Source organism: Vicugna pacos, chromosome 7, assembly GCF_048564905.1.
Source record: "Vicugna pacos chromosome 7, VicPac4, whole genome shotgun sequence".
Lineage (NCBI taxonomy): Eukaryota > Metazoa > Chordata > Mammalia > Artiodactyla > Camelidae > Vicugna > Vicugna pacos.
The window spans coordinates 9,755,389-9,780,584 of NC_132993.1; the positions used below are offsets into that span (position 1 = coordinate 9,755,389).

General features: G+C 45.7%; 1 protein-coding gene across 1 annotated transcript in view; it reads right to left on the bottom strand.

Moving 5' to 3' along the window:
* Positions 1-5,305: 5,305 nt before the first annotated feature.
* Positions 5,306-25,196, bottom strand: part of ARHGEF5 (Rho guanine nucleotide exchange factor 5) — a 29,762-nt gene continuing 9,871 nt past the window's right edge. The window contains exons 3-15 of the mRNA XM_072964288.1: positions 24,776-24,833; positions 24,298-24,362; positions 23,845-24,098; positions 19,386-19,546; positions 18,703-18,855; positions 18,268-18,397; positions 17,922-17,996; positions 17,394-17,483; positions 16,121-16,278; positions 15,354-15,515; positions 13,982-14,052; positions 12,175-12,279; positions 5,306-11,503 (exon numbers count right to left, since the gene is read on the bottom strand). Of these exons, the coding sequence (XP_072820389.1) occupies positions 11,346-11,503; positions 12,175-12,279; positions 13,982-14,052; positions 15,354-15,515; positions 16,121-16,278; positions 17,394-17,483; positions 17,922-17,996; positions 18,268-18,397; positions 18,703-18,855; positions 19,386-19,546; positions 23,845-24,098; positions 24,298-24,362; positions 24,776-24,833 (1,640 nt within the window). The 3' untranslated portion in view covers positions 5,306-11,345. The remainder of the gene's footprint in view (positions 11,504-12,174; positions 12,280-13,981; positions 14,053-15,353; positions 15,516-16,120; positions 16,279-17,393; positions 17,484-17,921; positions 17,997-18,267; positions 18,398-18,702; positions 18,856-19,385; positions 19,547-23,844; positions 24,099-24,297; positions 24,363-24,775; positions 24,834-25,196) is intronic.

Genomic DNA, 25,196 nt, shown 5'->3' on the forward strand with positions numbered 1-25,196 from the left:
GCGCTATTTAGTAGTTTCACTCTAGCATCCTAGCCACTCTCTGACTGCCTCACAAGGGTCGTACTAGCCAGGTTTCAGCAGCCTGCGTCGAGGAATAGAATGTACACACCGAAGTATGAAATGTCTTGTGTTGTGACGTAACTGGGTCTTTTAAAATACACATTTCACATCTCTCTCATTTTCACATTCTGTCTCTTGAAGCCCATGAAATGAGCAGCCTGAAAACAGACAGGGGAAAAGATTCTCCCATAACAGGGGCCGAGAAGGATTACTACTCCTTACGTGCCGTTTCTCCTCTCTTGCCATCAGTCACTACAACGTACTCTTGCTTTCAAAGCCCAATGGGGAGGCTGGATATTTCCTCTAGACCTTAGCTGGTTCTGGCTTCGGCCACTCAGTCTAGTAGTGCCTTTGTATGGATAGCAAACAGCAGATGCCTACAGCCAGGAACTGAAGCTGATGGACTTCATATGCAACAATCAGATTAAAAGTGTCAGACAATCTAACAGTATACTGCAAACAAAATGAGTGAATTGAGAATTAAGAATGAACGGTAGACCAGAGAAAAATAGAGAAAACTCTTCAGAAACATAGAATCCGAGGCTGACGAGCCCAGTCACCTGGCAAATGCAGGAATGACCTCGATCCCACCCCTGAGGGAGGGTCCCTGGGTCTCGATTCTCCAGTGGGGGCTCTAGAGGAGGGGGCAGCTAACCCCTTCTCACAAGCACCTATAGAATTTTTTAAAGCTTTAATTATTACGAAGTTCTTTCTTCTGCTAGGAGGACATCAATATCGTTTAACTGATCTGAGTTTTACTTTCCATGGGCTACAAAGAATGAACCTAGTATCACGAAACCTGAGGACTGCATGTCATTCCTCAGAGCCCTGGCCGCCTTGCTCGCTCTTGCTTTTACCACCCTAGACGCCTCTTTTCCAATGCACATGAGTTTATGTTCCTTTTAAGTGGGGTGCCAGTGCTGAACCTCACTTTGCGGTCTGGTCTCCTGCATCGTGCAGTGGAACGGTTACCACCACCAAATACACATTCTCTCCGATTAACGTTGTCTGGGGAGGAATTTTTTTTTCAGCCAGTTCACATTCTTGGTCCAAGACAAACTTTTTGTCAACTAGGACTCCTAGGTTATTTCAATAGAAGCTGTTTTAAAACCATTATCTCTCATTTTGCATTTGGAGAATTGATGTTTTGAGTCTAAATATACAAAAATGTACACTGCTTGTTCAGTTTCATTTGGTTAATTTTAGCCCATGACTGAGATCATTGAGATAGTCTGACGTCCTTAGAGTCTTGGTCTTTTAGGTCCTCTTTGCCGTTCTCATATACAGCCAGACTCATTAGTTCTCAGCTGTGCAAAGTTGGGTAAGTTTCTTAACCCCTACAAGCATCAACTTCCTCATTTGTAATGAGAATAAGAAAATACCTACTTCATAGGATTATCATGAGGATTAAGTGAGTGAATACATATCAAGAGCACAGAACAGTATCTGGCTCATAGGAAGCACGTAATAAAGCATCCTTTGTTATTTAAAAAAATAGTTTGACGTCCTTATATAAATTAGCCTCATTTTTTGCAGTTTTGTTCTCTCTGTAAATTGGTTCAGTATGTTTTATACATTTTATAAACAAGTCATTGATAATTAGTAAATAGGATATAAGTAAGTACAGAACATTTTGACATAGCTCCTTGAAAACACTTTACTAGTGAGCAGTTTTTGAGTAGAGTTAAACTAGCTGAAAAATCTTCCTTAACTGTATTATCATCCAGGGCCATCATTTGCCATCTCCAGGATTTTAGAAAAGGATTTGGGGAAAAAAACGTTGCTGTAGACTCACCAAGATTGAAACATACTCTCTTTGTAGCATGCTTATCATTTCACATTCTTGGAAACCTAACAGCCTACTGAGATTCGTTTGGCATGGCTCATTCTTAAGGAACCCCTATTGTCTTTTATGATTATTTTTAATCTAAATGTTCACAAAACATCTTTCAATAATCTCTTCTGGAAATTTATAAGAGTTTTCCATTAAATTTAGTCTCCTTTAGTGTCTACAAATCATCTCTTTGAACGTGGGGACAACTGCCTCTATTAAATCTTAGGGATCCTCTCCTGGTATGCTCTGGAAGAAACATAATTATTTAAATCAACTTATAAGACTTCTGTTTGGGTTTTGAGACCATACTGTGTTTTTCGTCCAACCGTTTTAATTCCTAGGATGTTTTCCTTTATGGAGAAGACAGGCTGAAGTAAGAGTCAAGTGGTTCTGCTCTCTCTGTATTATACGTTGACCTCACAATGTCAGCCTCGAGCAGCACATTCATTTCTTCCTTGTTCTTTCTGTTCCAAGTTTGGTTTTATTACCATCGCTAATGCTACTGTCAGTATTAGTCATTAACATTTCACAGCACTGAGTTTCTTCCAGGCACACGTTGAGATACTATCCTTAAAATTCCAATACATGCCTCCTTTTAACTTTTAAATCCTTTTTAGTCCTTTTAAAATCTGAGCTTGTAGCCACATTGTTACCTTTTGGATGAGTTCTTTCATTCATATTAGAATTATTTGTGATTACGTCTGTAGAACCTCGTAATCCCACCTCCCTCTGAGCCTTCCCCATTTGTAAGGATCTATGCTTCCTAGCTTTTGTTTGGGATTTGGCTGGAGGGAGCAGACTTTGCCTGCTGGAGGGCCATGGCCAGGCCACTGGTCTTCTCAGACCCCAGGGCAAGTGAATTTCAGCATTCCTCCCACATAACCTCCCCCCCCACCCCCATCCTGATGTCGTCACCCTCCAACGGTGTAACTGCAGAGATTGCAGGTTGGTCAGAGCAGAATCCTTCCTTGCGAACTCCAAAACAAAAACAAAAACAAAAACAAAAACCCCAAAACGAAAAACACGAAAAAAAACCCCACCCTGTCTACGCCTCCAACTAAGCATGCACCGCCATGATATTTCCACTAGATGGCAATCCACCACCGGTTTCACGGCGGCCTTACTCTATTCTAGGGGTTTACTGGTATGAAAGCATATGATCGCTCTTTCTCCAAAATGCCCTAGAGCCACTGAGATCAGGTTCAAACGTATTAAAGTCATTTAGGTGGCAGCTTGGTTTGCCAGATGAAATATAGGATGTTCAGTTAAATTTGAATTGCAAATAATTTGTTTAGTATTTTGCTAAACCTGGCAGCCTGAGCTGCAGCGCTTTGCTAGCGACGTCTACATCCACCAGAGTTTGCAATTAAAGCAGACTGTCCAGGAGCCAGGAGTCAACCTCTCTATCTCTGCTCAGCCTTCTTACAGTTCAGGCTCCTGAATAATCCTGTTCATTTAGTACATTCCTCCCTCCTACCATTATAACCCTTCATACAGGCTCCACACCGGTCCAAAAAAATGCTCTAAAATCTGTCAGATTCCTATTATATTTTCTGTTCCTGTTAGTCAAATTTTTAATGAGTTATTTATATATTTCTGAGAGTCCATTAGAATGTTCTTTGAAATGCGTATTTTAGCCTCATTTGCATGAAGAGAACACAGGAAAACAGGCTGCAAAAGACTATTCGGCTTTTGTTGATTTCGCTCAAAGCCTTAAGTGGTCTTGAATAAGCGTAAGACTGATTTCTTGGAAATGAAAAATCTTCATTCACCCAGAAGTGGTGTTATTTTAGGCTAGAGGGACAGTCTGGGAGATTGAGGGTTCTCATAGTTGTAATTTGGTTTATAATGTTCTTCCAAAAAATGCCCTCATTTGAGTTTCATCACAAAGTCCCGAGAAACGGAGGCTGACATTCATTCCATCATTCAACAGGGATTTACGGGCACTGACAGCACTGGGTGAACACAAAGATAAATGTCTTTCTAGATTTCAGGGAACTAATCATCTCGCTGGGGAGGCTGACAACACAATGACCAGTTATAGTACAGGCGGGCCATGCTGTGCAGGGCCAGCCATGAGGACAAAGTGTGGCAGAAGTCGGACAGGTACAGCAACCATGTCTGTGGGAGCTAAGAAAGCTTGGGAGTCCTAGGCAGCACTCCCAAAGGAGAGGAGAGTTTGGATAAGCAGAGAAGGGAGGAAAGGGTATTTCGGGCAGAGGCACAGTGAGTGGAAGGTCACTGAGACTGGAAAGATGATCAGGGAGAAGGTCAGAGTGGCTGGATTTGGGTGGGGAAGAGGCCACGGAGGCACTGTGGCAGAAGATGAGGCTGGCGAGGGACGGTGGGAAAGGCTTCAGATTCAGTGCTGGGATGCTTGAGGTGTATTCCTCGGGTGATTAGAGAGGCGCTGGCATTAACACACCTGCATGACTTTCCCAAATGTGTGTTTTAGAAAGGCACACGGAGCGCAAGATCGGAGGGCATCGGGAAGAGATGGAGGAAAACGAGGCAAGCCTGCTGAATGAGTGTAAGTGAGAGATGACGACGGGCTTAGAGGAAGGGAAAGAAAGGGGCCAGAGTAGAGAAATATTTACGAGTCAGAATCATTGTGATGTGATAGAAAATTAGTGGAAGGAATCAAAAAGAAAGAGAAGAGGACAAAGACTTTGGTAACTAAGAAATGCTGTTGTCTGAGAAAGGAAAGGATGGGGGTGGAGCACACATCGGGAAGGGGGGCCGCTCTGTGTGTGGATGCGGGGGCTGTCGCTCCTGTGGTTGTCTTGGGGGGACAAATTTTCAGAGAAAAACGTGGCACTGGGGCCTGGGAGACTCCAGGTGGCCATCGGGCTGCGTCAGCACAGAAAACGCCAGTTGAGGTCAGGGGGCTGTACAAGATCACTCAGGGAGAGCATGCAGCATGAAGGAAAGTGGTCTCAGGATGGACTCGGAGAGAAGCCAACAGAGGAAAGAAAAATGGGGCCGAAGGAAAGACGACGCTGGGTTGATAAGTAACAGCTGAGGGCAGAGATGGCGCGAGCAGGAGGACGTGCTGGGTGCGGAAGGATCCAGCCCAACTGGGTCAGTGGGTCTGGAGGAGGTTGGACAAATTATTATGCAAATTAGTTCTCATTATCCCAATTTACAGAGGAGGACAGTGAGGTTTCAATGATTTCCTAAGAATGCCTTAAATGAGAGGTCTTTTTGAGTTTGCTTTATTTTCCACTTCACCGTAGGCAGCTAGAGGAGTCTTGCTTCCTGAATGCCCAATATGTCATCTAAAAACCTGAAGGAGCCTTACTCGGTAAAGGGCTATCAGTCATAGCCAAATTTGTGTACGTTTTCTGAGACCACAGGAGGAACTGAAACAGCTTACTTACTTGACTCAGAAACTGGTCCTCAGATAAAACATCAGTGATGGTGGTAACCATTTATTTAGCATTTATTGTTCATCTAGCTCTTTAACAGGTGATTTCCTCTTACAACAGCCCAATAAGGGTATTATTCACTTGACAGGTGAAAATCTGAGACTCAGAGAGGTTTGAGTATTTGCCCAAAGCTGCAAAATAAATACACTTTGGACTGGATGTCAACTATGATAGGAGGTGCCAACTCCAAGAATTGATAGATACAAAAAGTGGTGCATTTTGATAGCTTTAGAGGGAGATGAGAAAGAAAGTCAGGAGCTGGGGGTGAGTGTGATAAAATGATGGGTGTAATCTAGTTTACATTTAGAATTGAATCCTTCCTTAGACCCTCGGCCTGCATTTAAACACTCAGTAGTTTGATTTAAAAAGGAGTAGGGACACCATTGTGAGACGAAAGGAGAAGAGGACGTGGCTAAAAGGGAGCAGGAAGCTGCCTATTCCAAAACTGGGAAGGGAATTAGAGTACATGAAAGGAACAGGCATGGGGGGAGGGGGGCATCTTTAAGGGGTGACATGAGAAAAGGTGGTGGGGGTGGGGGGAGCTAGATGGCAAGGGTGGGTCCAGCTCTGACAAGCATTAACATCTGGTAACTCATGAGAGGAGTGAACAGGATACAGTCAACGTGAGATCGTTATCAGGCACTCTTCGAGAAAGATCGCAGGTGAAAAGACCAAGAGCAGAGAGACCAGTGGGGAAGTCATGCTGGCGTCCTGGAATGAGGTGTTGAGACTAAAATGGTGTTAGGGGAAGGAGAGGGGAGCATCACCCTGAGCAATGCTGGGAAGAAATGAACAGAGTTTGACAATATGGCTGGGGCGGAGAGAAAGTCCAGTTGACCTCAGGTTGCAGGGCCCGGGCGTGTCATCTGTAAGCCACAGAAGTCCAGAGGAGCCGGCTTCTGCATCTTCGTTTGAAGCTTTCACATTTTATTTCTTCCTTAGTCTCATTACGCCAGTCAAGTTGCCTCAAGTACATTCCTTCTATTGTCTAAGGATGGAATTTCCACCCACAGAGATTCCACGGTCCTTTCTGGTGCACATTTTCTCTCTATTGCTGTTCATGTCGTCCCTTCCTTCTGGTTCTAACCCATGCGTCCTTCTCCCCGGTTTGGCACCCTCACCCCAGCCGCACTCCTGCAGCTGCCCAGGGATATAATCCGGGGTTCTGAGCCCCCATCAACAGCAGGCAGTGAACCTTCCCATGACATTCCAGCTTGCCCACTTCTCTGTGTTGCCTTTTTGCCCATTACTCATGTTACTTTCTGTAACTCATGTTACTTCTGTTACTTTCTGTAACTCTTAATTATTTGAATTGGTGACATTCAAATAACATTTTCATACCCAGCGAACTAAAATGTGTCCCCAGAACCAATTTAAAATTTTGAAAAACAAATACTATATACATTCATTTTCTTCGATTGTCAACTGAAAAACTCCTCTTTCATCTTTTCCCCCTTTTATTTAATGCCAGTATTATTTTATTTCAAGGAGGAAGCCCAGTCTCTCTGCATCAATTCTCTTGTCCTCTTCTCCCCTAAAGCTGAACAGCCACCCCTTCAGACAGACAGACAGACAGACAGACACACACACACACACACACACAGACCCGGACTCTCCAGTTCTTTAAGTCCCTGCAGTGTAAGGACAGTGAATGGCTGTAAACACCCCGCCTTATTTCTTTCCAGTCTGTTGGCCTGGCCAAGCTCAATCCAATCACTAAAACTTGCTTATTAACAATTCCATGAGTCTGACCGCCAGCTCCTCTCACTTTCTCAAAAGCAATCTGCCTGTATGTATCCTGTTTACTTCATCTTTGCACTTGATGGCAAGTCACCCTCAACCTCTTGTGAGCCGCACAAACTCAGCAGATCCGTTGCTTGAATCCTACAGGTGAACAGCAGTTTCCCCTAACTCGTAGTTACAACCAACTGGCTGTGTGACATTAGACAACTCACCTCTCCTCGCCAGGCTCCACGTGGCAGTGAAGGAGTGAGACACAGGGGTCTTTAGGGAAACACTCTAGCACTGGCTGGATGAGTCCCATCCGAGGGTCCGTCTTTTCTTTCCCGTCTGCATTTTCCTTTTCTCCCTGAAACTGCTTGTGTGATGGTTGAAATCTCTTGCTGGGCTTGCGGACTCTTAGGGACCCGACCACTGTCTCCCATGACCTGTCGCCCTCCGCCACTCTTTCCAGAAGAGTCTGAACTGTCTCCTTGGTGTTCTGGTGCCCCTCGGCCTGTGAGCTGAAACCTCCACCTCACCCAGCCCAGTGAACTGACCCAGCTCCTGCTCTGCCTCCAGACTCCCATCTGGAGACAGCTGCATCTGCATCACTCAGGCCACGTGCCAGGAGAATGTCTGCCTGCCCACCGGGGCTCCTGGGGAGCTTTGTGGGCCAGACGCGGGCCCCTCCCTGAACCGGGCTCTGCCCTCAGGCCCGTGACTCACTCACCAAGCAGCTGGGATCAGTAGTCACGCCCTCGGAGCTCCCTCACCAGCTCCGGGAGGGTGGGGAGTTTACAGCTCGCAGCAACCCCACTTCCTTCCCTCCCGGGCTCCCTGTTTGCAGGCCACCCAGAAGGAGTAAACACCGTCTCCCACTCACCGGTGCTCCCGAGTCTCCTTTGTGCTGTAGGCTCACTTCTGCGACGTTCCTGGGAGTTCTGCAGGCCTGATGGATGCTATGCTTCCTCCTCTTCCAAGGAAGAGGCCAGAGAAACTTCCACTCCGTAATCGTCAGGGACAGTGGGTGGGTTGGAAGAAACGGGTCAAATGCTATGAAGCCTAGAGAATGTTCTCAGTCTGTTTGAATCATGAGTAAGTTTGGCATCTGTTTCTCTTTAGCTCATTTGCTTGTAACCTTTGGCCCCTCCGCACACCTGACTTCAGAGTCAGAAGATTAAACAGGCTTCTAGCTGCTGTAATCATGCGGCTCCTGAGTCATATTCATAGCAAAAGCGACTCAAGGGTAACTGAGCTCTATCAGAGATAGGGCCAAATCACCACCGAAAAGTATTCACGTAGAGGTTTGGAAAACCACGTACCAACATGTCAAGCCTCAGTGGTGTGTCCCAGGGTGGGTGGGTGAGGAACAGTTGTGTGTGCAAGCAGCCACGGTACCAAAACACTGGATTTCTGATTCAACCTCAGTCACAAGAAGAGGCTCTGATGAGGGCAGCATCACTAAATACTTAAAAGCACAGCATCTATGGGCAGAGCAGCGTGGGATCCCAAAGGAAGCTGGGTTTGTTTCAGGGGAGCCAGCGAATATAATTTCTTTACGTTTTCAAAGACTTTGAAACAACTTCTATCCTAAAGACTAATTTAAAAAAAATAATCAGTCTTCCTGAGACCAAAATCCACATTATCTGGTGTCATGGCTGTAGATTACTTAAGAGCTAGAAAACAAAGCTGTGGGAAATAAACACGTCTCAGACTGTTAGCTGTCCAGACACTAACACATTAGCTGATCTAACTAAAGTCATTCCACGTGACTGCGACAGAGCAGGTGACGCCCAGGGAAAACCTGAAGATCACGGCTAGCTCGAAGTGAAAAGATGATGGTGAAAATAAGCTTCAAAGAGCAGCTTTCGAAGCTGCGTGAGGTGAAGGTCACAGACGGAAGCTCAATGTGGTCAAACACACAGAGGAAATGACTGAGCGGGTATTTATATGAGGTTTAGCTCTGGGCTTGCTACAGTTCAGAAAAGGAGCAATCAATAGGACTGCTGTCAGTGTCTCCTGCAGACACTGTCTCCTGCGTGGTTTTGCTTAAAAAGCCAACCAAACACTATTCATATCTGCCTCAGGTGAAGTTGCCCCCCAAAATGTTGGTTAATGGTTGTCTTCACAATCTCATAAAAAGCTGCCATGTTTCTAACACAATGGTGCCAATCAGGATTCAAGAATAAATTCTGGAAGTCTTTAGAAGGAAGGGACCATAAGTTGATCCGCGCCCAGTTTTCCAAAACCCAAAGTATAGAAAATTGAGTAATTCAATTGAGGACGAATTACTCATACCTAGGCTCTTTCTGTTGTTGCTTGTTTTTTTGCTTTGTTTTTCTTTTTCTTTTTTAAAACCAAGGACAAGTAGAAGCCAATTGTCTCTTAATTTCCTAGATTAGGTAAGAATAACCTGATTAAACACATACACATCAAACACCTAAAGACAGGAGTTTTAGTCTTACAGAAGTCAGCTCTAACAGTACTCACAAAGCCCCAGCAACTTCAAGCCAAGAAGCAACCATTCAACTAAAAATCATTTGTGTGTTTATCATTCAGAAGTTGGTATTTTACCTCTCTGGGAAAGTAAGGGAGAATTTGCCTAGAAAATATAAGTTTGGATATGGCTTTGTTTGAACCATATGGCCAGTATTCAAATACTGGTGTGGACAAAAAATTTGAATTGTAAGTATTGTTACTGCTATTAAGAAGATTCGGTTGTTAGTTTACATATAATAAATACATATTAATATATCAATACTAATAATAAAAAGCTTGCTTTCTGAAAATCATGAAAAATTTCAACCAAACTTCTCTAAAATCATCCCTATTTTAGACTTTTTTGGCAGTGTCAGACTTCTTAGGATAAAATAATATTAACTCGAAGTTAATTGCAGTCAGTAGTTATAACTTTTCTCACAATTAAGCCAGCCAACTTATATTTTAGGATGGACTGAAAACAAAATGTGTGAACAAAAGTGATACTATCATGTCATAGCATCGTTCGCTGGGTACAGGACAGAGTTTATAGCATTATTCATACCTGTGTGCAAAGCTGCGGTGCAAATCTGCTTTTGTACTGTAACGAGCTAGCTTGAAAGACGACCATACCACTGCTGTCCGAGGGCTCGACAGGAGGGAAAAAAAGGTCAAGGATGGTGTTATTCAACTGAGAAAGGCAACCCAATGGGAGATAGAGAGTCATGCAGTGTAGACTTGGATGGGACTCTGGAGGTTACTTGTCTGAACCTACATCTTACATCTAAGGAAACTGAGACGCAGACAGGCTGCCTCGTGGCCGTGCGGTAACTGGAGTTCAGGTCTGACTTGGATCCTAGGACTCTTTCCATCACACGATGCTGCTTTTCACAAAGAGGATGAGACGGCGGTGGAGATACCCTCACGGTAATTCAAGTGAAAATGTAAAATCGTGAATGGTCTGAGTAGGGTATCCAAACCCACCCAAGCTCGCCTAGACCTTAAGGAGGTCTGAATGGGGTTTTCATCACCCATCAACTCATTCTAATCCCTTATACAACCTCTGAGGCCAAAACAAGCAGAAGAAGTGTCCAAACTCTCAGGAGTCAAAGAAAGAGTCAACCAGCGCCACAACCAGTTGGCACCATCGTGGTCTTTCTTGATACCTAAGTCAAATAGCCTGGAATCCTCATGGGATTCCCTGTTCTGAATCTTGTTTGGTGCTCAGGAGTCTGAGAGGAGAACATACTTGGAGAAGTGCCAAGTTTATTAGAGTGAGAGCGATTCACCCTCACACAGCCACTGCCCGACACAGGTCCCAGAGACGCATGCGCTGACCTTGCACCGCTAACTATGGAATATCTCTAGGGTTGGAAGATACCTTAAAGGTTGCCGGGTTGACCCTCCCATCTGATACCCTAATCCCCCTTAAACGTCTCCCTCCGGTGGCCTGAGGTCAGATTCTGTTGAACATATGACCATGATGGAAACCGGTCAGCTCTGAATCTGCACCCTGGAAGAAGAGAATGTTTAAGAGTAACAGGGTAGTAGACATAAAGTTCCTTGGCTTAGGCCCTGCTGGTTTCCTTTTCCCATGAGAAAAGGTTCCCAGAGTCCAGTAAAGTCCCTCAAAATCCCCCCACCAAGCACAAAGCACAAAAAAAGGAGGCCTGGGACTAGCGACTGGCAGCTCGAGTTTGTCCTTGGGCTTTTGGAAGGTCTAGTTCTTGGTCCACTGAAGGCCTCTGTTGCTGGGTTCCCAGGGCCAGCCCTGTCCAGGGACATCTGGTCCTTAAGCTCAGGGGATTCCTCCCAGGAAACATCTAGGGCTGCTGTTCCACCAGCTGGAGTTTGGCAGTCTTGACTCGGTGGGCTTCCTTCAGGTTCCGCGCACGGACCTCTGGGTTGGAAATGAACTCCACTTGCTGTACAGGGAACCAGCCTTGCTCCCCATCTGAGAGTCTCACGCCCTCCAGCCAGCCTATGGGCACAGGGTGGGTGGGAAGAAGAATTACCTGGGAAAGACTCACAATAACTTCCCCCGGACCTCTTCCAGGAAACTTGTCTGAATTTTAAGGCCGAAGGGATGGAGAGCACCCAGAGCGGGCAATCCAGCCTCCAGGGCGCTCGCTCTGGCTGCTTTTGAACCTTCTCCAGTCTTAGGAGTTAAACTGTCTTCCTCCCGGATATATTTGAAATCCTAAGCCCAGGTACCTCAGAATGTGATCTTATTTGGGAATAGCGCTGTTGCAGATGATTCGTAGTTAAGATGAGGTCATACTTGAGTAAAATGTGCCATTTATCCACTATCATTGGTGTCTTCATAAAAAGAGGGGAAGGTGGGACACATACACCACTCACAGAAGGAAGACAGAGGTAGAGACAGGAGTTACGCTGTCACAAGCCAAGGAACACCTGGGGCCTCCAGAAGCTGGAAGAGGCAAGGAAGGATCCTCCCCTGGAGCCTTCAGAGGGAGCCTGCCAACACCTTGATTTTGATCTTCCAGCCTCCAGAACCATGAGAGAAGTTTCTATGTTCTAAGCCACTCAGCTTGTGAAGCTTTGTCACAACAGCCCTGACAAAGGGAGACACCCACACAGAGCATCCCACCTTCAACGCCCAGCCTGCTCCTCGTGGGCTCTCCCTCTTACCATCGCTGCTCTGCTGAGTCACCATCACCACGTCCGCCTTCTCTAGTGCCAACTCGTCGTTCTCTCGGGGTTTGTAGGCTCGAAGGCACTGCACCTGCGGGGAGTCTTTGGAAGAGAAGGGCAGGAGAGAGGTTAGGAAAGGCTGGTGACTAGCACACGGAGAAGAAATCACAGGGGATGCTTGGGAGGACTTGGGAAAGAGAAAGTCTGGGCTGTTGAAAGTTACAGATAGGAGAGACCATAGGAAAAATCTCCATCCTCTGCCAGGGAACAAAATGGTTGAAAAGGAAGTAGAAATGCCAGAAAGGAAATGAATCAAAAATTCTATTTCTCCAGCGAAGATAAACTGAGAAATATGTTGTGAACACCTTTTAGAGACTCATTATCACAAATAACAGAGATTCTGCTAAAGGTCCATCTTCCCACCGAAACGCTAACGCTCCCTGATTCTCTGGTCCTTGGTGAATTCTGAACTCCTTGAAAACTGGCTGTGACAAACCATTTATCTGTTACCCAATCGTTTCACGTACGTGCTCTGCTTCTCCAACAACACACTGTAAACTTCGAGTCTGTGACTCATGCTTCATTTTCTTCACAGAACACGACGTGGGACTAGAAGAGACTTAACCAGTGGGTTTCCAGGAATGACCTAAACAAGGCACTTAACGCCCTTCACCTTCAAGTTTCCTCATCCGTAAATGACAGGGTTGATAAGGTGACTCAAGGAAATTCTGGATTTTCTATGTTTCTGTATTTTGAAAACCAGAGGAAATTTCTACAGTTTTGAAGTGCAAAATAACAAGCCTCAGAGCACACCTGACTCACCGCCTTCTACCGTACGTGGGTTTATTTTCCTTCGTACTTTACCGCGCTGCGCTGGTTCTCTTAGAAAACAACTGAAACACTGCATTGTTATCTGTGCTTAGTTTTCTAAAGGTCGTCGATACCTGACATTCACAGCATCACAGTGACAGAGGGAGAATTAGCTCGCCCTCCTTACCTACTGGGGAACGATGTGGCGCACCCCGAACAAGTTACCAAAACTCAGTTTATAGCCTGTTTCTCCTGCTTCCTTTTCCAAAGTTCCTTGTATTTGTTTGACCTTTTGAGTCACCAAAGGCCCAGTGTTCCTCTGAATTCAGTTCCTCTCTGGATATGAATTAGGGAATCCTTGCTGGAGGACAACTGTGGGGTTTATATGAGACTCAGACATCCACTCTCTGGGGTAGGAGAGAGCTCAGCGGTAGAGTGCATGCTCAGCATGCATGAGGTCCTGGGTTCAATCCCTAGTATCTCTATTAAATTAAAAAAAAAAAAAGAAGTCCAGTCTTAGCATGAATGCAGATGCATTCACAGTGTGCTGTCTGGAAGCCTGGGACAGAGGCAGTGTCTCAGGTCATCCTATACAGGAGGGCGTGTGGCCAGGACAACTCTACTATATTGTGATCCTCCCCAGCTCCTACTCCAGACCTCCTTTCTCCCCATACTTCCCCAAGACCTCCAAGTCAGTAAAATCTAGGAAAAATAATAGCAGGATAGGCCTGAAGGGACAAATTTAAAAAAAAGCAAATGATTGCCCAAGGTGGGGAATGTATGGGGAGGGAGGAGACACTGTCACGGTGATGAGCAGCTTTAAGCAGATACACCTGAGGAGTCCAGGCTCCAGTACCCAGCCTTCCACCTGGAATTCTGAGCCAAAGCAATAAATGGAAGCCTCCCAGAGTTACTTCCTAGCCTCCTAAACTCCTGCACCCAGAGGAGACTTCTGACCCCACCACTTCTCTCTCCCTCATACACCTCTACCCACCATAACACTCCAGAAGGTCCAGCTCCTCTCTTGGCATGGCCAAGGCTGAGATCCATCGAAGTTTTTCACTCCTGAGAAAACAAAGAAGGGTCATTGCTTCAGCTGCAGCTCTCGGGGTGCAGGATAAGGACCAATGACGAGGAAGGGAAAGGACTGTGGGAAAGACTTAACTAGTTCAAAAAGTTGTCTAGTTCCATAATGTCTAGGACAGAAGTCAACAGGGACTCCACTTGGATGGAAATTTGGCAGGACCGTGAACTGCATGTTCATGTGTCTTGTCATCCTTTATCTTTCCCCTTCTCTTTCCAAGCTTATCCCCTTAATGGCATCTCCTCTTTCAAGTTGGGGCATAAAGTTAACTGTCAATTACACATATGGAGATTTTTCCATTTTAGGACGTGTACTCAGCATAATGTGCATCTCAGTTTCGATTCCTTGTATCACTTTGCATACTTCTTGACACTCTTCTGCCCACCTTCCTTCCATCGAATATCTCAGAGATGAAAACTATTCTATAATCATAATTGGATCAGGGAGATACATCTACTATTTTGTTGTTGTTGTTGTGATGTAATATCATCCAAGCCTAACTGTGTAATTAGTTGAAGGTTTTTGCTTTATCTTAGCCTCTGCTTCCAAACGTGGGGAAGTAACTGAGAGCTGACGCTCTTACTGTCCCAGGAAGATGCTGCCCAAAGCTCTAAACAAGGAACTGGAGTCTGGATCTGAAGACATGACTTGGGTGACATTTTGTACCTGTTCCAGCCCCTCTGTTCCATAAGTGGCATTACTGACCCCACCCTGAAGTGTCTTCCAAGGGACAAAACTGCAAAATGGTCCTCAGACCATTAGGTATCTCATCAAACTTTTCAAAAAAGAAGAGATTTTTGTCTATCTTTCGTAACAGCAAAAATAACTACAGCTGTTCACTATGGTACTGTGCGTTAGCTTTTTAAATATTCCTCACATTGTGTGTACGCGTGAATGTGTTTTATAATTATTGTCATTAAAAAGATGAGCAGATCAACGTTCTCAACACTGTGGATTTTGGCTCAGTAGAGGACTGGGCTGGAAGGTGACAGCAAAGAAACCAAAGGCACCTCAGTGCTTGTCTTATTCATGTCTTAGTCATGGATATGCCCACCAGCCTTGGGCACTGAGGAATTTCTGGCTTGTTACTCCATGCCAGTCCATCTCCTCTCTGGTGTCTTACAGACTTTGTCCTGGGGATTCCCTCCGGATGCCCCCCAGTCCAGAATGGACGAAACAGTGCAGCCGCTGTTTTCTGAACACATGTGCTGCCTTGGTCCCGCCTCCTCGCCTGGCTCTCGTCCCTCCCTGCCCCCATCTCCTCTGCTCAGCCCCGTCTCACTGGGTCTCCGTGCGGAAGAGGAACTCGGCCCGGGTGCCCTGCACGTTGTGTCGCAGAAAGAGTCGGAAGAGGTTTTTGTGAGGCCCATGTAGCTTCATTTCGCACTTCTCCACTCGGATGGAGGAGAAGGGAGCATGGTCGAACACCAGGAATCGGCTACCCCTGCAAAACACAAGACTTTTCAGCCTGATTCTGGAGTTGTCGTACTTCATGCACCCTCGAGTCTTTGAATTCAGAAATCCCTGTCCTTAGCATCTGCAGCCTGCAAATTCTCATGAAAACCACAAGCTCGTATTAACTTGCTCTTAGGATGCTGGGTAGCTAGGAGTCCCCAGGGATGTAAACTACGTATCCAGTGCAACAGATACTTCACTACTTTCAAGAGTTAAAGAAACAGAACCAAGATAAAGTTTCTAAGGTCCTCAGGACCAAAGAGTGAGGATCTGGAACTGGCTAAGTACCTCTTGGCTGGCTGGCGGAGCCTGGCCCAAAGAAAGCATGAATAGACTGATCTGAAAACGCGGCAAGCTCATCTGCTGCACTTTGTGCTGTGTCTGTAACATGGTACATACGGGTCCTGCCATGTGATCTCCTGATACAATCTGGTGAGATCTTTTTCCTCTTCTCTAGGTCATGACCTAGACTCCATGGGTGAGCCATGGAGAAGGTTGCTCTAGGAACATGAGCCTTCTCTGCCCCTTTCAGTCCTTCACTGTTGCCCCATCCCATTTCCCCTTATGCTCTGGCCTCCCATCCCAGTCACTGACTCTCGGGGCCGAGACAGCAACAGACAGTCATTGAAGAGATGCAGGTGGACCGGACGCGTGTTCAGTTTCCTTCGCAGCCCTGGGGAGATACTGAACTCCAGAGCGGTCAGCTCTCCACTCTTCACCAGCCAGCGTGACTGCGAAATGAGCGGGAATATCTAGAGAGTCGGGAAGAGAAAGTAGACAGTGTCGTAGACAGGATGAGCATGTACCTGCCCTCCTCACCGTGCCTCTTCCTCCTAGGTCCCACCATTGACAGTCATCTCTTTCACGTCTTCCTTGTTGCATAACCCATCCACTTAAACCTGGCTTCTCTCTGAGCCGACTAACTACTGCTGTCTGCTGTTGCGTGGCTCCCACGTCCACAGCTCAGGCATTGGAAGGTGGTTCCAATGTGGTCCAGCCCAGGAGAGTGACTACATGAGAAAGCTCAGCCCTCGAAGTCTGAACTGAAGAAGAGATGGAAGAACCCAACTGGGGCATGTGGCAACAAAGCAAAGAACAGTACGATGTCTCTTTTAGAAGCTAAAAGTTTAAGGCAGCTCTGTTCTTTCTTTGATTATAACCAGAGACACAAGAGGAGCAGTTGGAATCAGCCGTGGGGATGAGAATAGGAGAAGGAAGTGGGGTCTGCCTGGAGCTGGGGTTTGGGTAAAGGTAAGGCACTGAGCTACGATCAATATGTAGGTAGGGGATTTCCCTCTCTTCTAGGGAGATGGGTGGTTTCTGCTCTGGGCTGAAGTCGAGGTGCACAATGTCTACTTTAAATTTGTATTTGGATTAGAGATTTTCGCTCTATATTTGGATTCAATTTTATATTGCTTTGGTTAGATAAGGAGGAGACAGGATAAAATAATCAATGGATCAAGCACCAAAAATACATCTTTATAAAGGCTTACATTTGATAAGTTCTCCCATCTGCCCAGTTCCCAAACACACACTCTCTCCCTCAGGTAGACACTGTCCTTCATTTCTATGTATCTTTCCACAGTTTCTTTAAGGATACATAAACAAATATATATATACAGATTTGTATCTTCCTACTTTTTCATCAAAGGTAAGATATGTGCCCATGTTCCCTTTTCACTTAACAGCAAATCATGGATACTGAAGTAGGCAGTGAGGTCTCCAGATACAGGGCAGAACAGAACGAGTGCAGAAATGGGGTTAGAGACTGGGAGACTGGGAGCAAGAAGGTTCTACGTTAGAGGGTGACCTGTGGGATTTGCTAAAGAGCATCCCGGGCAGGGTGGGGCCCTTGGGGCCAACTTACTTTGCACTCAAACTCAATCTTCTGGCTCAGGTAGATGAGCTCCTCCGTGTGCCGCATTCTCTGGACATTGCTATTGCAGTCTCGGATCAGCTGAGTGTTCAGCAGGGAGAGGAGAGAGGAGCAGGACAGGGTTAGAGGCCTAGGCTTTGAGTCCCCTGCAAGAAAACTGGGAGCTGGTCGTGACAGCCTCTTGTCTTTTCTACCAGCCTGGGACTGAGCGGAAACAGCAAGACACTGAAGTTCTAGGACTACGGTATATTTTGCATGACCTGATAGAACATTTCTGAGCTGCGCGAAAGTAAGATTTAATCTGGGGACCATGGCAGGGAGTGCACAGTCCCTTGGTGTGGAGTGTCCTTACTGCGGGAGTGGAGGCTGTGGGATGTGTCAATTTGGCGGTTTGCTGAGTGCTGTGAGGTAGATGAGCATGAACGGGGCCTGCGCTTTCTGGAGTCATAGGCCTAGGCGGGGGACAAGTTCTCTGTGAAGGACAACCAGGGGATCAGAGTAGGGGTGGTGGCTGCCTACCTCCTCCAGGGCGTGGTGTGCCTTCGTGGCCTCCGCTTCCTCTGAGGAGCCAGGCTGTGTTCTCTTCAGAATGTTCTACAGAACACACCGCAGGCAGGAGCCAGATGGAAGGAAGGGATGGGAAACAGGAAGAGGTAATTGGGGGCGAGTTAATGGAGAAGTCTAGGAACAAAATTTGAGCAGCAAATATTTCTGAGAAAGAAGGGTGTGGGCAGTGGAGAGACTGCTCACATTGTCCACAGGGTGTGGAAGAGTGGCAGAAGAATGGATGGTCCCCTTTCCTTTGGGGCTACCCAAGACCGCCCCTTTGAATTAAGCGGAGAGGACTGAGGTGGGATCTGCGTACCTGGAGCAGCAGTTTGAGACGGGTGATGCGCTGGAAGGGCAGAATCAGAAAGGACTTGAGGGAAAGGCGCTGGCAGACAGGGTCACTCTCCAGCTTCTCCAGGACCTCTCGGAAACTGCTGTTGCTGTTCCTGCGTGAGCAGCGAGCCTCAGGTGAGGAGGGAGATGGGGAGGACTGGGGGACACAGTGAAACCATGGGGAGTGGAGGCCTGGTGGAAAATGTCTGTAGGTTGGGAAAGAATGGTGGGTCCAATGCACAGGGGTCCCAGATGTGATGGCCGAGGGCATCTGATCTGGAAGCTGGGTGGGGCTTGAGATCACGGGGCAGGGACAAGAACAAGTGCTCTCGGGGGAGGACTCTGGGTTGGGTATTGCGGGTTTGTTGCAAGGTTACTGCAGGGCCCGCACAGGGACTGAATGGGAATCAGGTCTCACAGTAGAGTTTGGAAGGTGCGTTCCTGGTAGGTCTGGTTGGTGACATAAGGTAGGTAGACCCGGCGGAAGTTGGGAGCGTGGTTCAGGACCACATCGCACACTTGGAAGGTGAAGATGTTGTTCTCAAAGTTCTCTTCCAGGTCTGAAAGGAACCTGTATGGAATTCAAACAAGTCTCGTGAGACCTGTGGGTGTCGAGGGAGGAGTTGGCTGACCCCTGCCATACTCTGAGCTTTTAACTTCCTCTCTCCATTAGCCATTAACGTCTATTGACTGTCCTTAGCTCTGTCGCCCTTGCTCTGCACTAGAGTTCTCTCCAAGGCTGTCCCCAGTTGGCCCCTAATCGAAGTCTCTGGTCCTAAGATTCCATTTCTTGTCCTTCTTTTGATCCTGTCCTGGTTTTCTGATGTTTAGATGTTTCCCATCTCGTCTCTACTGCAGCGCATGCCCATAGTACACCCAAAACCGCAACCCTGGAGGCATTTCTCACTCATTTATCCATTAAGAGACCCATCCACCCACACATCTTCTCCCCTCTTTGCTCTTTCTATCCCTGCAGCCACTGGAAATCATGGAGGGAGCAAGGAGAGGATTCTGAAAAAGGAGAAAAAACAACAAAGAAAGGTTTACAGGCTAAAGACAGTGAGGCTGAGTGAGTGGTATTCGGGAGAAGGGGAAGCTCACATGGTGCTGACGTCACGCACATCCTGTAAACGTGAGAAGAGCCACTGATGATCCTGGTTCGAAAGGATGGCCCGGAGCTGCTCTGAATGTTGGAAATGATCCACAGCAATATGTAGACTGCGCAGGTATGAGGCCTCCGACACAATCAGCTCGAATTTGGCCTGGGAGGTTAGGGAGGGGGAAGACTGATTAAACACATTTATTGAATCCTTGGCATATGCTAGCTACTGTGCAATGTTTTAGGGGCAGAGCGGTGAGCAAGATGAATCTTTTTCTAGCTCACAGTTACATCAGAACCCAGCCTGATACCGGGGGAGAGGGAAAGAACGTTTGAAAATGAGGGGAAAATATGTGTGAGCCTTCAAAGGTAGAAGAGAAAAAGATGCTCTCAAGAAACTCAAATAAATTGAGTATCCTGGGAACCAAGTGTCCTAAGCAGGTAGGGGACCAAGCTGAGGAGGCCAACAGAGAGGAGGTCTGGAGGGTTATGCGAACTAGGTGAAACAGTTTAGACTGAAGACAATGGGAAAGCAAAAAGAGGCTGTCTGTAGAGGAATAACTTGATCTAATTTGCTTTTTATAAAGATATTTCTGAGCGCAGTATGGAGAAAAGATTTGAAGGAGCAAGGCAGTCATATTAGGAAACTGTGACAGTGATTCCAGATGTGAGATGAAGGCCTAATTAGCCAGGGAGGTGAAGAGAGGTAAGCCAATTTCATAATTATGTAGGAGGGAGATTTGGAGAGCTGGAAGAGTCACAGCTAATGCCTCCTGAGCTTGGTAACTGAGTGGACGATGGAGTTCCTTACTGAACCAGAGAACTTGGAAAAATGAACAGATTTAGGGGATGAAGGTAATTTGGGGTATGGGGAGAAACAGAGGGAAGCAGGCTATTTGAGAAGGAGATGGTGCAACTGTGGTTTAATAGAAATAGCCCAATTACTTGGAGGTGTAATGACCCACAACCCTGTTCTCTAGCTGGGCCGGTCATGTTCTTCATCCAAGCATGCAGCTTCCAGACAGACGAGTGGACAGAAAAGAAAAAGAACACAAACGCACACATCTTGGTGATGACTTGGGTAACTGATGACGCTGGCTGGGTGATGCTCTCATACAGCAACACTGAGCCAGGACACTAAAGGTTCATTTGTGTCCTGGCTCTAACATTCGCTGACTGTGTGACTTTGGGAGGCTCATTTAACCTCTCTGAACCTCGGTTTTCCTGTCTGTGTAGTTATAGTGACCTCCCCCCTCACAAAGACGTTGTGATGGTCCAAAGAAATAGAGTCAGTGGAAGCACTTTTGCCCACAAGCGCTATTTTAGAAAAGGAATCTATGTATACAAGCACAGAGACTTGTCTTCTCAGAAATGTGAGACCAGGGCTGGCCCAGGAGCCCTGGTGGACTTCCTAGTATTCTACAGTTGGTGAAAGAGAGCTAGGGTTCATATCATCTGCCCATTGTTTGGTCCATAAATATAAGCAGATTAGTGATTTTCTAAATATCTACATGTGCTTTAAGAGTTGAGGTCAGCACAAAGCCTGCAAGTTTGAGTTTCAAAGAAACTAAAAAGTTATACCTCTGTTTTTGGTTTAGTAAAAGCATGGTTTATCCATAAATTCTTTTGGCCAAAATTTTACTCCTGAAAGAGGGGGGGGGGTGTATGGAACCAATATGTATCAAACTATGTAACTAGACACTATACTAAAAGCTAGATATGTGTTATTTCATTTAAACTCAACAGCAACCCTCATTGGTAGGCATATTACCCTTGATTTTTAGATAAGGAAACTGAGGTTTAGTGAAGTTACACACCTTGTTTAAGGTTACACAGCTAGTAAATGGTTACACAGCTAGAAGCCAAGATTTAAATCCAGGTCAGCCAGACTTGAAATTAAAGTAGTAAACCTTTTGCACGTGGTGTGAGGAAGTGTTGTAGTCTCATTATTTTACATGGAGCTGTCCAGTTTTCCCAGCACCATTTACTGAAAAGACTGTCTTTTCTTCATTGTATATTCTTGCCTCCTTCGTCACAGATTAATGGGCCATAAGTGGGTTTATTTCTGGGCTCTCTGTTCTGTTCCACTGATCTATGTGTCTGTTTTTGTGCTAGTATCATGCTGCTTTGATTACTATAACTTTGTACTGTAGTCTAAAGTCAGGGCGCATGATACCTCCAGCTATGTTCTTTTTTCTCAAGATTCCTTTGGCAATCTGGGGTCTTTTGTGGTTCTGCATAAATTTTAGAATTATTTGTTCTAGTTCTGTGAAAAATTTCATGGGTATTTTGATAGGGATTGCATTAAATATCAACTCGAAATGAATTAAAGACCTAAATGTAAGACCAGAAACCAGAAAAATCCTAGAAGAGAACATAGGCAGAACATTCTTTGACATAAATCATAACAGTATTTCTTTGGATCTTCTCCCAAGGCAAAATAAAAGCAAAAATAAACAAATGGGGCCTAATTAAACCTAAAAACTTTTGCATAGCAAAGGAAACCATCAACAAACAAAGAGATAACCTATTAAATGAGAGAAAACATTTGCAAATGATATGACCCATAAAGGGTTAATATCCAAAGTACATAAACATACAACTCAACATCAAAAATGTAAACAACTTGATTAAAAAATGGACAGAAGGCATGAATAGATACTTTTCCAAAGAATATATACAAATGGCCAACAGGCACATGAAAAAATGCTCAACTTTGCTAATCACCAGAGAAATGGAAATCAAAACTACAATAAGATATCATCTCACACCTGTCAAAATGGCTATCACCAAACAGTCTAAAAATAACAAGTATGGGTGAGGATGTGGAGAAAAGAGAACCCTAGTAGACTGTTGGTGGGATTCTAAATTAGTTCAGCCACTCTGGAAAAGAGTATGGAGATTCCTCAAAAAACTAAAACCAGAACTACCATATGATTCAGGAATTCCATTCCTGGGTATATATATTGAAGAAAAAGAAAACACTAATTTGAAAAGATACATGCACCTCAATGTTCATACCAGCATTATTTACAAGAGCCAAGATATGGAAACAACCTAAGTGTCCATCAACAGATAAATGGATAAAGAAGATGTGGTATATATATATACATACATGTGTGTATACATATGTGTATATACACATACATATACACACACACACACACAATGAAATATTATTCAGCCATAAAAGATGAAATACTGCCATTTCCAACAACATGGACGGACCTAGAGAGTATCATGCTTAGTGAAATAAATCATACAGATAAAGACAAATACTCTGTTGTCACTTATATGTGGAATCTAAAAAATAAAATAAAGGAAGGAACATCATAAAACAGAAACATATTCATAGATATAGAGAACAAACCAGCATTATCAGTGGGGAGAGGGAAGGGGGGAGGGGCAAGATAGGGTTATGGGATTAAGAGGTACAAACCACTATGTATAAAGTAAATAAGCAACAAGGATATATTGCAAAGCATAGGGAAATATAGCCACTATTTTGAAATAACTTTAAATGAAGAATAATCTATAAAAATATTGAACCACTATATTGTACACCTGAAACTAATATAATATTGTAAGTTAATTATACTTCAATTAAAAAAGTGGTCAAAATTTTTGGATTGATTACTATGTACTGGGAACTTATCTTTGTGCGATTCTCTCAATAATTCTTTGCAACCCAATTTTACAAGTGAGGAAATAAAACTTAGAAAGATCATGGCCAAAGTTAAATAGCTAGCAGATATTAAAGTGTGCTTCCCATCCAGGTCATTTACGCCAGAACCTAAACACTTAAACATTGTTTCACAAAGCTTTTCCACTGTGCCATATTGTCTTCCGAGGAAGAAATGTTTTAACCCATATTTTAGATCGATTATTAAGATAAGCTCTCCATGTAAAACATATTAATGGTAGTAACTTAACATCAGACCAGTGGCCTTTACCACAATCTTGCTATTGGGAGCAAGGACCAAGCAGAGACTGATGTTCATTCAAAAGCTTCTATGAGACCAACGGACAGCCGCAGGGGGCACTCTTCAAGGGACCCACCAAAAAGCTCCTGCATGTGTCTTGGTTGGAAAGGAAGACTTTAGTGTAGACTGAAACCCTGGTTGAAGAGGGAAATTTTAGTCTAGCCTGAAACTAGACTAACTACATTAACTCCACACTCCTCCCAACAAATTCAGAAGCATGGTCTCTTTGTATGAGCCCAAACTAACAGAAGTAAATGGCACGAGGAGGTGGGAAGAAGGGATAATGGAGACACCTGAAAGCAATTCAAACCCATCAGTGTGAGGATGACCCACTGTGGCGGTGTGCACGTGTGTGGTGAGTATGTGAGTCCATGGTGGGGACAGCCCGCTCTTGGTGATGGCGGTGAGTAGGAGATACAGATGAGAGCACTTCCCTCCTGTCTCCCCTTCCCCTGCCCCCACCCTGCCCTGCGGGTACCTCCTGGAGTTTTTGGTCCTCGTGGGTCATGGAGAGCAGCACAGCGCTATTGCGCACCGCCGGGATTTCCTGCCAGAGGGAGCCACTGGAGGCCATGGAGAGACGTTGCAGGTAGGACTCCGACGGGACCAGGGACTTCCGGGGCTGCAGGGGGAAGGCAGTCCCGGTTGTCTCTGTCAGGCTGTCCAGCCGCTGCTGGCTCTGAATCTCCTTGTTCAGAAACACATCACTGTACTCCTGGTAAAGCAGCTGAGCTACAGGGTCGAAGAGGCGTGGGAGAGGGAGAGAATTAGGGAGATGGGAGTGGAGGCACAGAAACAGACAGAAGCCACCAAGCCGCTTCTTGTCCTCCTGGCACCTCCTCTCCCTACAAATGCCACCACCCCGCTGCTGGCAGCCAGGAGCCCCTCTCCGGTCTTGGGCGGGTCTATGTTTCTGTTTCAAGGTACTCACAGGAGTTAATGAGCTTGGAGCAGCGTCTTGAAAAGCCTCCTGTCACCTCCTTTGGCTTTTTCTCTCTGTGGAGTGAAAAAGTGCTTGCTGGCCATCAGACGTGGAGAAGCCCAGGTGACTAGGTTCAGACAGACTCTGACCTCTGGGACGTATGCTGGAATGTCAAGGCCAAATCCCCAGAGAGGCCAGTGGCAGCCTGACCCACTTCAGGGTAGCTCAAAGCTATTTTGGATGTCATGCTGAACTTTCACAGGGGGGTTAGGTCATGGCCAAAGTGCCTAGAGGGACAGGATTTAGAGACCCAGCTGACAGAACCAGGTAATAAAAGCTCTGTCTCCCCTGAAATCCTGGTGTCTGTCTCTTCCCCTCCCTGCCACTGGAAGAGACAGGGTCCCAGAACCTTTGCCCACTAACGAAAATCTCAGTATCCCAAGAAAAGAGAGCACCGCTGTATCTGTCAGGAGAGAGTCTCACTCACCGGAAAACAATGGCATCTGAAAGGCTAAGGGATTTTTCCATGGCTGGACTTCTTGTGTCTGCAAATGGAGATGGGCAAAGTCACTGCGATTTCAGAGGGACATTCAGAGAGAACCAAAGATGGGAAGACCTGGAGTGGGAGATGTAGGCATCCGGGGAGGGGTAAAATGGTTCAGCAGGGAATCTGTGAGAGCGGGGAGTGCCAAAGTAGGAAGCATTGAGCACATTAGTACCCGGTGTGTCCTCTTTCCTGTGTCAGAATGTGAGCTGGACAAGTAGAAGATGCCTTCTCTGCGACTGGAAGGACATCAAGCAGATGTTTGTAACTGGAAAGTGGGATGGGGGGCGGTCCAGAATAACCTTGGGAGAAAGAGATGTGCAATAAAAGAACACTACGGTTGGGCGACAGACGGAGGTAGAAG